The 15,387-nt window shown below is 36.2% G+C and overlaps 1 protein-coding gene across 1 annotated transcript; it reads right to left on the reverse strand.

The window, feature by feature from the left end:
* Window positions 1-14,350: 14,350 nt before the first annotated feature.
* On the reverse strand, window positions 14,351-14,743 carry LOC145673985 (uncharacterized). The gene has a single exon (XM_081743810.1). The coding sequence runs from the start codon at window positions 14,741-14,743 to the stop codon at window positions 14,351-14,353; it is 393 nt and encodes a 130-aa protein (XP_081599936.1).
* Window positions 14,744-15,387: the final 644 nt, after the last annotated feature.

The following is a 15,387-nucleotide window of genomic DNA, read 5'->3' on the forward strand; positions in this document are numbered from 1 at the left end:
TAAATATACTGTTTCATATTAGGGAAATACACAGATTTCACTAAAAGATCATATGTCTTAGAAAAGCCACCGTGACTTGAACCAATGGCAGAAGTATGAGCCGCATCAAAAACTTTATAGCGTAATGAAACAGGTACACAAACTAAAAAATTCATACCACTAGATGTTTTTTTTTTGATTTCTATACAAAATTCCTTCTTTAACCGTGAAATATAATGCCTCTTTCATTTTTTATTTTTCTTTTCCTTGTTTTCTAACCAATCAAATTATCCTTATAAAATGGGTCCTTCATTTGTTCATCTCTGAGAGAAGGCTCGTCAATTAGCATATTGTTACACTCAGTAACAGTGGAAGAAAATACTCGAGGGTCTTCCTCATTTTGTTGCTCGTCAGAAATGTCCCTGGGGACACGAGAAAAACGTGAAAGTGCATCAGCTTCTATGTTAGACACCCCAGATATGTGTGTCACAGTAAGGTTATACTGTTCAATAAAACTAAGCCACCTAACAAATTTACCTACATTTTTTGTCTGCTTTAAAAACAAAAGACTCTTACAATCGGTTTTCAAAAAAGTGACGTCCTAGCAAAAAGTAACGAAATGATCTAAAGGCATATATAATACTCAAAAGTTCAAGTTCATAAGGGTGTCTAGACTTCTCGCTTTTACTTAAACTACGGCTACAATAAGCAATGGGTGCTAACTCTGGGTTATCGGGAGAGCATATGGGTTGTTTGAGCACGGCAGCCAGACCGCGAGTTGATGCATCACAGAACAAGTATACAGGGTGTTTCGGATTATAATGCATTAAATATGGCGATTTTATGATAAGGTCTTTATTTTTCTCAAAAGCATCTTGTTGTGTATGTGTCCACTTAAATGGTACATTCTTTCTGAGAAGCGAGTTCAAAGGTTCCGCAATTTCAGAAAGAAATAGGTAAGAATCGTCTTACAAAGCTAGCTAGTCCTAGAAAACTTTTCACATGTTTTTTCGTCTTCGGACGTTCATAATTACTAATGGTGTCAGTTATTTTGTTGGAAATGTGTAAGCCATCGTACGAAATATCGTGTCCCAAAACTGTTAATGAAAAATAAGCCAATTTCTTTTTTTGTGCAAGTTTAAGACCACGTTCTCTAATTCGTTGAAATGTTGAAATAACTTTTTGGTGAGATTGATAACATCCTCAAAAGTGTTTCCACCCCAAAAAAATCATCAAGGTACTCGAAAACTTGTTCAGATTCTAACCCTTCCAATGTCATTTTCACTAATCTGTTTAAACCAGCGGAACTCCTGGGATTGAAAAGGCAGTGACATGTTGGTATTCCTCCGCGATTTTCACTTGAAAAAAATACACTGAGCAAGTCAGAGCAGCACAGGTAGCGACACTTACTAAGACGGGAAAGTATGTCTTCTATCGACGGTACAGGAAAACTGTCTGGTGCAATGTGTAGGTTGATCTTTCCACAGTCCAAACAAAATCTGTAGGATCCAGACTTCTTTTTCACGAGAAGAATAGGTGAGTTATAACTCGAGATGCAACTCCTAATAACCTTTTGTTTGAGCAAAGTATCAATCTGTTTTTTAACTTCTTCTCTTAAATAGAAGTGTATTGCATACTGATTGGTGTGAACTGGGTCGTTATCTTGCATTTTAATTTCATGTACGTAGCCCTTGGCCACTCCAAAATCATCCTCTGACCAAGAATAACAATCCTTATACTCCTCTATAACATGATAAAACATTTGCTTCTGATCGTCCGAAAGCTGATGGTTAATGTCGACATGCTTGAGGTCAAAACCAACAGGAAAGTTATTGTTGTCTTGATTACTGGCTAAACCACGATTTTGAACACTATCTGTATCATTACTATAATGTGCACCCGGCCTAATGTCAATAGCTTCACCTAAATGAAGATTTTTCTCTAAACACAACTTTTTGTTGGTTGGGTTGTCTTATCTAATGACAGGATTAACAGGATCCACTCTAGACTCATTGACAAAGATTTCGGCTTTAGAACAGATTTTCTCATTGGCTTGCAAAACATTTTTAACTCCCACTAAATCATTGATTCTTCGAACAGGTACTGAATCACTGGAATTTGGTGGCAAAGTAACTGATTTCGCCGTTATGAAATACGCTTGCATAAGGTTCGCTGTTTGTTCGGAAACTGTGCCTATAGCATGACTTTCAGGTAGCGCGTGATCAGTGGGCTTCCCAAACCTAACTATAAGAACTACGTGAATATCCTGGCTAATAGTAACATGTTGAGGGAGTAACCAATCGTTCCCCAACAAAACAGAAGATGCAAATTTGTCTAGAACTCTAAAAGTATGCGTAAATGAATAGCCGTCAATTTTGAACTTCAGTACAGCTAACGTGTTAGTTTCTAGTCCTTTACCCGACATGCCACGGATAATAATACGTCTTTTAACAAGTCTAGTTCGGAGGAAGGAGTTCCCTAGTGCAAATTGAAATTTGACTACCAGAGTCCAACAACGCTTTATACTCTTTATTTCCAATAGTAATTTTGATACAAGGCAGAATCCTATCTCTAACAATGGGCGTAGTTATCGTGTGGGTCTTAAAAAAAGGTCTCTCGCCATTCCCTGAACTATTTCCGCTATGTAAAGCATTACAATTATTACTTCCATTGAATTGTGCCATGTTGCACCCTAATGCTTTAGGCGGACATAGTATTATTTTATTATTCACGTGAGACGTACTATGATTCTGTTTTCGCTTGTTCGGTTCGTTCTTAGCAATAACAGAAGTATTTGTCGCAGAGTCCATTCTATCATGCATATTATTATTATTTTTGGCACTCTTACATTCAGAGGAACGAAAAGAAGAAAAAGAGTTACATTTCTGTTGATGAGGCGGAATAGAATTTCCTGACTGTTTATCACCGCATTCTTTCCCAGCGGATGAGATATGATAATGCAAACATGCAAGCATTTCTTTTTTTTCCCAGTTGTTCTTCGAGAGGAAATGAAACATGAGAATTATAGCGCAATGAAGCATCAGCTATCTTGGCGATAAATTCCGGTGTACTATACTACAAGACTTGTTCTTTCGAATTAGCTTTAATGAGCGGTTTATAATTCACAATAAGCTAAGCTGACTGTTCCAGTAATAAAAACTCACATAACGCATCAACAGATGGAAACGATTTGTTGCATGTAAGCTTAAAATACTATGGCAATAACCCTTCAATAAGAAAATTAATTTGCTGTTGTAAAGGCATGGCTTTATCGAAACTAAGTATGAGATCTAGCTTCTCATAAATGTATGTCATAATAGGTTCCCTCTCTTTTTGATCTCTGGAATGAATAGTGTGTTCCGTCACCTTCTTAACAACAAAACCAACAAATAATGTAATCATACGTCTTTTTTTATATCTACATACGACAGATTCACAAATTCGTCTGTCCTAGTAAAGCAAAAAACCACGCTAAGGCCCCGTCTCGTAATAGATATGGAAGCAAATGACGCTTCTTCACTGCATTGAACTCATAAATGACGCAGTAAGATTCAAAAAACTCAAAAAAAACGAATAACGTCTTCCCCATACTTGCCGTGAAAAAATGTGGGGCGCACAATTGAATCTAGAGACGTAAGACGAGCTTGTGCCATAATGCTAGTATTCACCATTTTCTCTCAATATCTCTAAATAATGTAACTAAAAAGCACATAAAACCAAGTAACACAACAAATTGAGAGGGTGGAGGGAGGGTGGTAAAACAAATAGAATTTCATCAAATTCTAACGGTGGGTGGCAAACAAACTAATGCAAAATGAATCTACGGTCGCAGATATTTGTGCATTCACACAAGTTAAAACCACATCTCCGCCAGGTGCAGTCGTCCCTTGTCGGTCTGAGAGCTCAGATAATGTACTTATAAATGACGTGATTGGGGATGACAGAACCGACAAGTTGCGCCCAGGATTTCGCACACGTTGAGTTTAACAAAATATGAGGTACGGGATCTGACCTGGGTTGCTCTTAAATAAAATCCAACACGTACAAATGAAACAGACTGTGATGTAAAAGGGGATGAAAAAAGGGTAAGAAGGGAGTTACTTTCGGGATAGGTTAACCTACTTGCACTTACTTGCGGGTTTGATGGTTGCCTTTTTGACGATTCCTCAAGCGAGCTGATGTCCATCCATCTCTCTCCTTGGCTGGCCGTTCATCCAAGTAACCACGGTTAAGGGTCGGCGAAACCCGGACTGAAAAACCAACTTTACGAAGACCGCGATTTTAGAAAATTTAAAACTTCTTTTCAAAAAGCTATACATTGTCGTAGACGGCTATCTGGCATTAGCCGAAACAAAGGTGCTCTATGAGACAGAGCAAGGCTATCAATCGTAAATTTCAATATGAAGCTCGCGGTCTACATTCTAACTCGTCTCTCGCTCCATGTCGACTGTCCCTTCCAAAAGTCTTTCAATCGATTTTGTATGGCGTTCCTTCCGGGTTCACATCCTGGGTTACTCACTCTGATTGCGTCCAGATGAAAAAAGTGCGTGCTTGTAGATTAACCAAGGTAAGGTGATGACAGGAATGCGGACGAGGAAGCAATCTGTTATTTTATTAATTGAGAAATTACAAACATAAGAAGTAAATGACAGACAGCAAAGGCAAACGAATTTAGAAAGAAAAGAGTCGAAAGGTAATTTAATTTAAAACGAATGGTAATTCTTTGCACTGTAATGTTCTTTTAAAATAAAATGTCCCATTGTTCAAAATAAGATACTTTGCCATGTGTCCAAATGCACATATCTTCAGAATACTACCGTTAGGAAACCCATATACATCATATTTCGAATCAATCATTATGGAACAATTTCATGTGTTACACGCAGCAGTGGTACCAATCTTTGAAATTTCATTTACAACTTTTTTTTCTTTTTTAATTTATTTTGTGAGATATGGTGCATTCAGTATAAAGATACAACAAGATTCTCTCTCTGTCTGTTTGTGTGTGTGTGTTTCTAGTTTCCGGCATATGTGTGTGGATACTATCATGTATACTCCCGTGATGTACATATGTTAGTGTGTGTGTGTGTGGCGGAAGTATATGAAGTATTAATTGGGATCGCGTAGTGGAACTTATCGAAATTAGTACGTACATACGTGCGGCCGTTACTTCACACGATAACTTTGGACGAATGCGATTTTTTTAAATTCTGCTATTTTCGATAAATATGTATAGTGATTCCTCTCGAGGGAGTTCCTTAATGGAGGTGATTCGCACACTAGAAGTGGTAGGAATGGGTCATTTCCGATTTTAACGTTGATCAGTATAGAGCGGAAATGGTAATAAATAGTAAGAAGCAGTTTTCGGCAATCGATAAAGGGTATCAAGGATAACTTTCGGCTTCATCCTTAACATCCTGGTAAAACCGAAAGAGATAGAAATTAACCTAACTATGGCTTCTGGCTTCAAATTAACCTACCTAGTGGGATAGGAAGAATCTGTTTTAGGAATTAATATAGCGTTGTAGGAATAAATACCGTCTTCTCTCTTAAACTTCTAATCTAGTAGGGAGTAGCAAAACTCAACTAGTTTCCATTTTAGTGTTGATTAGAACAGATTAAAACGATACTAAATAGGGAGAAGAGGTTTTCCGAAATCAATTAAGTGTCCCAAGAATATGTTCTATCTCGACTCTAATCTTTCTACTAAAACTTGAAGTGATAGAAATCAATCGCTTCCGGTTATAACATTGAGCGTTATGGAATGGATACCGAGAAGGCTTTTTTAGGTAATGCATTAAGTGCTCCAAGAGTATATTCCATCTCGGCAGTAATGCCTCTACTCAAATCGGAAGTTAAATAAATATACTAGAGCTTCTGGTTCCCAAACCACTACAGAAAATATAACATGATCCTCTTTAAGATTTTATTATTATTAAGATCACGTAGAGGAACTTGTAATATTGTAATGTTAGTACGTATGTCCGTTACTTCGAACGATAACATTTGAAAGGATGCGAATCTTCTAATTTTTTTTCAATAAGCAGATAGTGTGATTTTCTCGAGAGAGTTCGTTAATAGAGGTGATTCGACAAACAAAATAGTAGAAATGAGTTATTTCAGGTTTTAACGTTGATCAATATAAAACAAAAACTTTAATTGATAGCGAAAAGCGGTTCTCGGCAATCGATTATACGTTTCAAGGGAATCTCTCATCTTATTCTTAACATTCTAGTAGAACTGGGCATGGGCGGCGATTAGGGGGGCAAAGGGAGTCAGTTGCCCCCCCATTGACGTAACCCATTAATGTATATGGTTTCATTTGGAAATGTAATGTTTTTGTTTGTATTAGTGGTTCATAGAAAAAAATGGTGCCATATAATATTCGGCGTTGCGTGAGTACGTAATGGTTGTCCTCCCGTGGAGTTAAGAAAGCTGCAGAAATTGCGCTTTAATTGCCACGGAAAATAACCCAAAAATTAACCTATTGGAACACAACAGATCATCATACTTTCACTTCTTATAAAGGTTCAATATATTAATCAGCCGCTCTGAATTTTAAGATTTTCATAAGCAAGGAATCAAATCTCCACTTACGGGTACAAAGCGCTAGTACCTACTTGCGTTGGTCTTGTCAATTTACTTAATAAAATATGAAATACGATATACAGTATTTTAACCAAAAAAAGATAGTATTCTATTAGTTATACAACCATCCGTCAAGTCTTGCCCGCCCACTTTTAACGTCCAAACGCCGCCACTGGAACTGGAAACGGTAGAAATGAGCCATTCCCGGTTTTAGCATTCATTACTATAGAGCAAAAACGATAATAGATAATGAGAAAATGTTGCCGGCAATCAATTAAACTTTTCAAGGATAGCTTTCTTCACATTTAACAAGCTAGTAAATTCTGAAAATAACAGAAGTGAGCCATTCCCGGTTTCAACGTTGCTCACTATACAGCGAAAACGATAGTAGATAGTAAGATGCAGTTTTCGGCAATCGATAAAGCGTTCCAGGAGTAACTTTCATCTTAACACCCTAGTAAAAAGAAAGTGTAGAAATCACCTATAACTTGCGGTTTCAATTTAATATACATAGAACATAAACTATAATATATAGGGAGAAACAGTTTTATAGAATCAATTTAACGTTGTGGGAACAGGAAAGTTATTATCTCTTTCAAACTCCAAACCGGAAGTAGTAAAACCCAACTACTTCCGGTTTTAGTTTTGATCGCAATAGATTAGAAAAGATAACAGATAAGTAGAAGCGGTTTTCTATAATCATTTAGTGTCCCAAGAATATGTTCTATCTCGACTCTAACCTTTATACTAAAAGCAGAAGTGGCAGATATCAATCACTTCCGGTTATAAATTGAGTGTTATAGATTGAAGAGCTAGAAGGGATTTTATGTAATTTATTAAGTACCCCAAGAGTGTATTCCATCCCGACAGTAATCTCTCTATTAATACCAGAAGAGAAAGAAATATGATACAAATTCCGGTATCCGCGTTAATTGAGAACATATTACGTCATCCTCTTTACGGTTTTTACTAGAATTAATTTTTAAATTAAATACTAGTCGGATGTTTACTAAATTTTGTGAGCTACTAGCCCATTCTCTAAGGAATAAGTACTGATATATTCTGTCGTCAAACTTGGCCAAGAACAGGGTGGACACGGGTTGTAAGTTCATACCCTATTTCTCGATAACTACATAATTAGCCAGCAGCATTTTCTTTATAGCTATTGGCCGAATCGGAACAAAATTCGGTGGTGGACAGCCCTCAACCTAATTAAGATCTCTACATTTGCTGGTCGAGCTTGGCCAAGTTTTGGGCTTGATTTGCGTGGGGTAATTTATTTCTCGGTAATCTCTTGCCAGATCCAATCTATAGGATTTGCCATTGCAGAAAGCCGCTCGTCCCTATTTATCGCTTTAGCTTTATAGTGTTCAACGTAAAACCGGAAATGCTTTATTTCTACCAGTTTCGGTTAGTAACGAAAGGAGATGAAAGGTATCCTTGGAATGCTTAATCGATTGCCGAAAACCGATTTTGTTTTATACTGGTCAACGTTAAAACTTGGAAATGGTTGATTTCTACCACTTTCCGTTTATGGATCACTTCAATTAACTATCTCCTCCGAAATAATTACTCTACCCATAGTTTGCAAATAATAATAATAATAATAATAAATCAAAATTTTCTTTCTTTCAAGAGCTATCGTGCGCAGTAAGTTCGTCGCAGCAGCTATCGTGGTCTATCATTATTATTATTATTATTATTATTATTATTATTATTATTATTATTATTATTATTATTATTATTATTATTACTAAGTATTCTACCTGTTGGCAGGTACTGGGACTAATGGGAGATGTGAGTGTGACTGTGTTTTTTCTTAGGTTCTGGTCTGGAAATTCTTCTTTCACCTTTCTCGATCTTCAGCTTCCTCTTTTAATTCCGAATATTTGATTCCATTTTTCAAATCATCGACCAACTGCATTCTTCTTCTTACTATTCCTTTCTTATCTTTTATCTCTTACTTTCAACTTTTCTCTTCCTCAGTGGGTTGAGAAGTAGCTAATAGGTTTTAATCTGGTTCCTTATAATTCTTACCAGACTGCAGTTTCCTCTATCTCTTTTTGAATACTATTATTTAAGAAATTGAATTATTATTATTATTATTATTATTATTATTATTATTATTATTATTATTATTATTATTATTATTATTATTATTATTATTGCGTTCATGTTCTGTTATTCTTTTAACTGTTAGAGGAAAGGTTATTTTTTTCTACAGTCTCACTTTGTCCATAATGGTACTTCGGTATTATACTTAATGTTTAGTTTACTAAAGAAGAAGTGGATCTAGTTGTGTGGAGCCTCCATTTCATGTTAGCCTTCGGTGATAATTTAGTACTGTTCAGCGAGGTAATTTAACAAAAGTACAATGTTCTTATAGATTATTCGATGCAGTGTTATAAAGTAGGAAATTATACAAGACGCTATGTTTTCTAAATTAAAGTTTTGGGATCCTCTAGGGCAATTGTTCCAACATTTTTAACAAGCGCCCACATTCTTAGACCCTACATACTTCACGCCCACATCATTTGCCCATGTCTTTGACCGTTTCTGCAATTTTAGTTGCAGTATTGTATTCTCAAATCATCAGTAATAGCGACAAAAATAATAACAATAATATTAATGATCTATACTGTATATAAGACAATATAAGTGAGTTTCTCATTATCGACCAAGCCATAATACAATAATTAGCAAGAATACTCTTTTTGGCGAAAGCAAGGGATAAAGAAGGACTTTTGGAAATATGTATCCTTAGGGGCGTAAATAGGATAGTGTATCTTGCTAATCCCTCCGGTAAGGAAGATGAAACTATGCATATAAACTAACCATTAAAAAAACTGAACATGTTTCTCACAGTTTCTGAAAATTCCGCACCTAAAAATAAAAGAAGTAATTCGTTTAACGTTAATTTTTCAACTGTATTTTATTTCATTTATTTTTAGAAAAGGATAAATGTAAGAATTCTTTATGTTCGAGACTTGAATTTTCAAAATTAAACTCAATTAAAAACAAACCAATACATGTTTAGCTTTTCCGAAAATTCTGTCCTAAGAGGAGGATGGAGGATTACGTCTATCTATTAACATTTCTGCATTTGCTCACGTTTGAGGTGTGAAATTTGGCTTTGATTTCTTAACTAAAACGATTTCTATAATATTAAAATTTGCCACTGTTTATTCATAAAATGTCATGAAATGTGAAATTCGCTTAAATTCGAAATGTGAAATTTGGTATACCAACTCTGAACTAAAAGGAATGGAATTCAGAGTTTTGAGTTTTCAGAGTTTTCGAAATTCTCCTTTTAAGCAGAAGGAGGGAGGAAATAATTTACTATACTGGGACAAGAATGCGTCCCCAGTATATTTTCTATAGTAACGAATGATGTTTATGCCACGTTCCGTAAATGTACATCCAGTGGTAAAGAAACCATCTGCCACATTATATTTACAATTCGTTTGCAACACTGACCAAATGGGTACGTTTAGGTGCAAAGTGATATTATCAAACCCTTGCCCGAGTCTAGTTCAAGCAATTAGCCCAAAAGGAGTAATATATGGCCAGGCGCTTACGCGTGGCGCATCGTAACATTCGTTTTTAGTTCTGTTTAATATGCCATCTATAGGGTCAAAAACACCAACAAAGTGGCCCATTATAGGGTCAAGTTGCGGTTCTGCCCTTGATTTTAAAACGGTTTCGAACTTCTCATGACAAGAGCTTTCACACGATATATAGTTTTTCCGCAGGTACTTGGTCCCAGAATGGAATCATCCCTAGTTATTAATAAAGGTGAAGGAAAAGGCGAGATTAGGAATTATTACTCAGATAATAGCATAACGGCATTTCAGAATCTCTGAAAGTTAGAAATGAAATTTGGCTTTAGGACTTCTCATTTTAAAAAAGTCTCTTAAAGACAGTAAACAGGACTACCCAATATTTTTCAATTAAAATTGAAACCAGAAGTTGTAGTAGATATCTACCACTTAGTGTTATAGACTAGTGATTAGAGTGGAGATGGACTTTATTCTAGGGACGCTTAATCGAATACAAACACCGTGCCTATCTATTGCCGTTTGTCATATACAGTCTTGCTCAAGAAAACTTTGCCACTCACCTCTCTTTGAAAAGGCCTTTAGTCTTACCTACAGTTAGAATTAAATCAAATAAATGTGAATTTTGTTTGGTCGATTAAGAAGTTTATTTAGAGACACAGCATTATAATTCCATTTTGCAGTTGCAAGAATATCATCTTTCATAGCAGGGTGAGTGGTCAAGATTTCTTGAACAAGACTGTACAGCGATGAACCGGAAGTGGTTGACTTCTAATAATTACATTTGATTACAGAGTAAAAGAAGAGATGGTACATATTTAAAGAACGCTAACCCCCTTTTTTTATAAACAAAACTCTTCTCGATGTCTCTTATAGGTCATGTTCTATGTATATTACACTGAACCTGGAAGTCATACTGGATTGCCAGGGTGTCTATCGATCACGAAAGGGATTTTAAAAAAGTCACGAAATCAGAAAACGGTCATGAAAGTCAAGAAAAAGTCACGAAATTTTGCTTTTGGGTCACGATTCATTTTATGTGTACAAATATAAATTCATACTGGAAAATGTTGCTCTATAAAATGTCAAAATTCACCACCAAAAACGTCTATTGTTTTAGACGCTACCAAATCACAAGTAAAGCACGCTTCTATCACGTGCATGAAAATTGGCCCACGTCGCACTCAAATTCGCTTTTGAGAATGTTACTAAATTTAATATTTTGTTAAAGAAAAGGTCATAATATTTCATTTTTTTCATTTTAGTAGACATCCGGTCATTTCTGATTTTATTAGAGTGTTATGGATAGACAAAATGTATTCTTGAGATGCCCAGTCGATTGTCGAGCACAGCTTCTCGCTCTCTATTACAGCTTTTGCTCCACAGTAATGAAAAGTAAACCGAAAATTATTGATTTCTACCGCTTATAGTTTTACCAAAGTGTTAAGGATAGAAATAAAAAGTGTTCTTGGAATATTTTAGTCGATTTCCCAAAACTGTCTCTCGCTATATATTACCGTTTTTTCCCGTTCAATGTTAAAAAAAAAAAAAAAAAAACAGAAGTCAAATTAACTTTCGTTCAAGAGTTTCGTACGGAGTAACGGACGGGATGGACCAATGTACTTACTGTACAATATTATTATAAATCTTACTCTGTAATCCCAATAATTAGATACATATTTCAGCGTTTTTGATTGCGATCTAGAAAGGAAGAAAAGAGGTTTGGAAGAGAATAAAGGTGTATACTACAATTAGTATTATACGAAGATGTTTATATCTCGGGATCCTGTAAAGTTGAAGACATGAAACGTGTTATTTGAACTGAAATTGGTATGCTTCCAGATATATAAAGTGCAAGGCCATAGTCCGAACAAACACGGTGGGCTGGGAGCAAAGTCCTCTGGTATTTCAACTGAAATTCAGTACACTTGCAGATATGTGAGGTGCGAGGCTGTAAAACGAGCAAACACTGAGGATTGCAGGTTTGAGAAGCAAAGCGTTATACCGAACAAATTTGCGGGTCTGGGGGCAAAGCCTTCAGCGAGACGAAGGCTTGTATTGAATAAACTCTGATGAAGACACTAAGGAGGCTCACACAATATTTTCTTTATTAATAATGAAATAGGAAGTGATAGTAGATTTATGCCACTTCCGGTGTTAGTAGAGGGATTGGATTGGTGACACAATTATATTCTTGGGATGCTTAATTGATTGCAGAAAACTGCGTCTTTCTATCTACTTCCGTATAGAGGTTGATATCTACCAGTTCCAGTTTTAGTAGAGGGTAAAGGATGAAGATGAAGTGTATTCTTAGTCGATTGTAGAAAACCGGGTTACGGTTTCTGCTCTGCAGTGATCAACGTTAAAACCGAAAAGGGCTGATGTCTACCACTTCCAGTTTTAGTATAGGGTTAAGGATGGAGATGAGAACGGACGGTTAATCGATTGTGGAAGACAGCGTTTTGTTATCTAATACAGTTTTTCTTCCATAGCAATCAACGTTAAAAACAGGAAATAGTTAATCGCTACCACTTATTGTTGTAGGTTAAGAACAGAGATAATATGCATGCTTAGGACGCTTAACCGATTTTCAAAACCAGCTTCTAGCTTTCTGCTAACGTCTTTAACTCTACAGTGATCAATCTTAAACCGGAAGTCGTTGATTTCTGCCACTTTCAGTTCAAGAGTCACTTCCATTAACACTAGGAGCATCACAATCTTACTTATACTAGAAGCATCAAAGGGGTCATTTTGACCCCTACTTAAAAATACAGTCATTAAACTGTACTACTCTGTACTTTTTGTATACTTTAGTTTTATTGTTGGGCTTTATTATTTATAAATGCAAATTTCACTATTTTCTTTCTTTATTTTACATTTTTTATTATTCTTAGTGAAGAATTTTAATATTATTAGTTTCGTAATTTATAAAGTTACTTCAAATAAAGTTACATAATAGACAAATATAATGTATACTACTTATTGTTGCAGTAAAATTTCTTAGTTTCCTTTTAAACATCATAAACAATAGGAATTAAAATAAAATTTAATAAAAATGAATTAGAACATGAACGTCTTTACAAGAAGATGTGTTTTATAATGTTCACATCTGCATACCTACCCATCACATTTTGAACAAACAAAGTACTTTTTGGTGATCTTTGTACAGGATCCACAGACGTGCCTCTTACAGTGGAAATATTGATATTGTGTCTTGTTTCCATTGCACTCAGCCACTTGACATTTTTTCCGCTTGGTTGCTTGAAGCAATCCAGGTACACACTGTTTGGTACGATTACTGTCCTCCTTTAGTGACTTCACTTCTGAACACAGTTCCTCTTATAATGCCAAAAGAAATTGATGGCGAGTTATCTTTCTCCTCGTTACCAGCTTGTAGAGGACGAAAGCATTTATAGCTGCCAAACCAAGGATGGTATAGAAAATCTGTACTGCCATCTTCTACTCGCTGCTTTCACGGAGTATTTTCGTGCCATCTGATCGCTTACATCAACTCCAACCTTTTGCTTATTGTAAAATAAAATTGTTTCAGGCTTTTTCTTCTTATGGCTGATATCGATATCAACATAAGAGTGAAGGCTACTCAAAAGAAGGACATTTTTTGTTCTTCTTACAATGATATGCCGTGAGCGTGATATCATCTTCAATCTTCAGTACAGTTGTACTGTATAGGTCCTTTCCATCTACTTTTTTTACTGAACCTGGAACTTATCTTCTGTTGTTACGGATAGTTCCTACCAAACCGATATTATTCTTTTTTGAGATCACGAGCAAGGCGTAGGGATGTGAAAAAGTTGTGACATGTGACATTCAATCCGGACTCTGAGAAAGGTCTCACAAGCTTCTGCACAACAAATTCACCAAGCTGTGTGTTTGCTGGTCGGTCATCACACTTCCCTAAATATGGGAAGCCATTTACTATGTATTTGTGTTCCACTTTCACTAGCATCCAGAATTTTACGCCATATTTGTCTGGTTTGTTGCCCATGATCTGTATGAATTTGCACCTCGTCTTCATTGGAAACAGTTGTTCATGAACCGTACAATAAGGTTCTGGATTGTAGCATTTTTGAGAGTTTTCAATAAATGCTTTCCAAACCGTGGAAATCATACAGAACTTGTCAGATTGATACTTTTCCATTACTGCACTTTTTATATCGAATCTTAGAAACCGCATAATTTCTCTAAATCTTGTTACTGACATTGTATCACTGAAAGAAAACTCGCGGTCCCCATTTCCTTGACCAAAGGCTCTTTATGCTAATCCCCTTCATTCCTAAAGCACCGCGAAGATATAACAACCTTATGCAGGCGTCCAACTCTTGAAGTGAAACTGACCAAGCTGGGTCGTTCAAAACTCTTTGAGCTTCGACTTCCGTACACTTGTTTATATGTCGCATAACAGGTTCATCTATTATAAGTCTGAAAGAACAAGAAACTGTGTCTTCTACATGCCGAATAGCATATGTGGCTGGACCTGGAGTTTTACGTAACACGTTATGATGTTTAGCCCTTCCGCGAACACTTGCACAGGTTTGTTCGACCCAAATTGTCTGATCTCTGGATAATTCAAAATTTTCAGCATCAGTCTCATCTCCCATGCTCCATTGTCACTAAATTCTTCATAACTTGCAGAAACACTTTCACCATCTGACAGTTCATCAATGCTGATACCACCAATGTATTCATCGTCACTTCTATCACTATAGTCATCACCAGAGTCGATTCCATCAATAGCCTGTAGTTCTTGTAGTATTTCTTCCGACGAAATTTTTTTTCTCAGCACTCATCATGCATCACACTAATAGCAACCACTTAGAACACATATATACATCGGGACAGCTTTAAAGGGCTCTTTCCCCAACCACTGCTTCTTTTCACCCCCACAACCCTCGGTTAGTCCTCGCGAGCGTGTAAGCTGTCACTGTTCTCAGTGTTGTCCTACCTCCGATCCACTTGTGTAGTTAAAAGTCCGGCAAAATAGGAGAAAGCTTTCCTTCCTATTTTCAATTAACAACAAAAATTTAATATATATCAACTAGGAAAAAGGAATCGAGGCAACATTGGTTTTTAGCCAGAAGGGATCATAAATCTCTACCACGTATCGCGAAGACTAGTTAGCGGAAGGTTTAGAGGAGTGGACAGGGTTTTCAGAATTCTTGGAAAAAGTGCCCTCTCTTTCTGTCCCAATGTATATAGTGATTTTCTTTTGTTCGACGTCCCGTTTAAAGGGTTGTGCCCTTTC

Source organism: Thermobia domestica, chromosome 17, assembly GCF_964235325.1.
Source record: "Thermobia domestica chromosome 17, izTheDome1.hap1.1, whole genome shotgun sequence".
NCBI lineage: Eukaryota > Metazoa > Arthropoda > Insecta > Zygentoma > Lepismatidae > Thermobia > Thermobia domestica.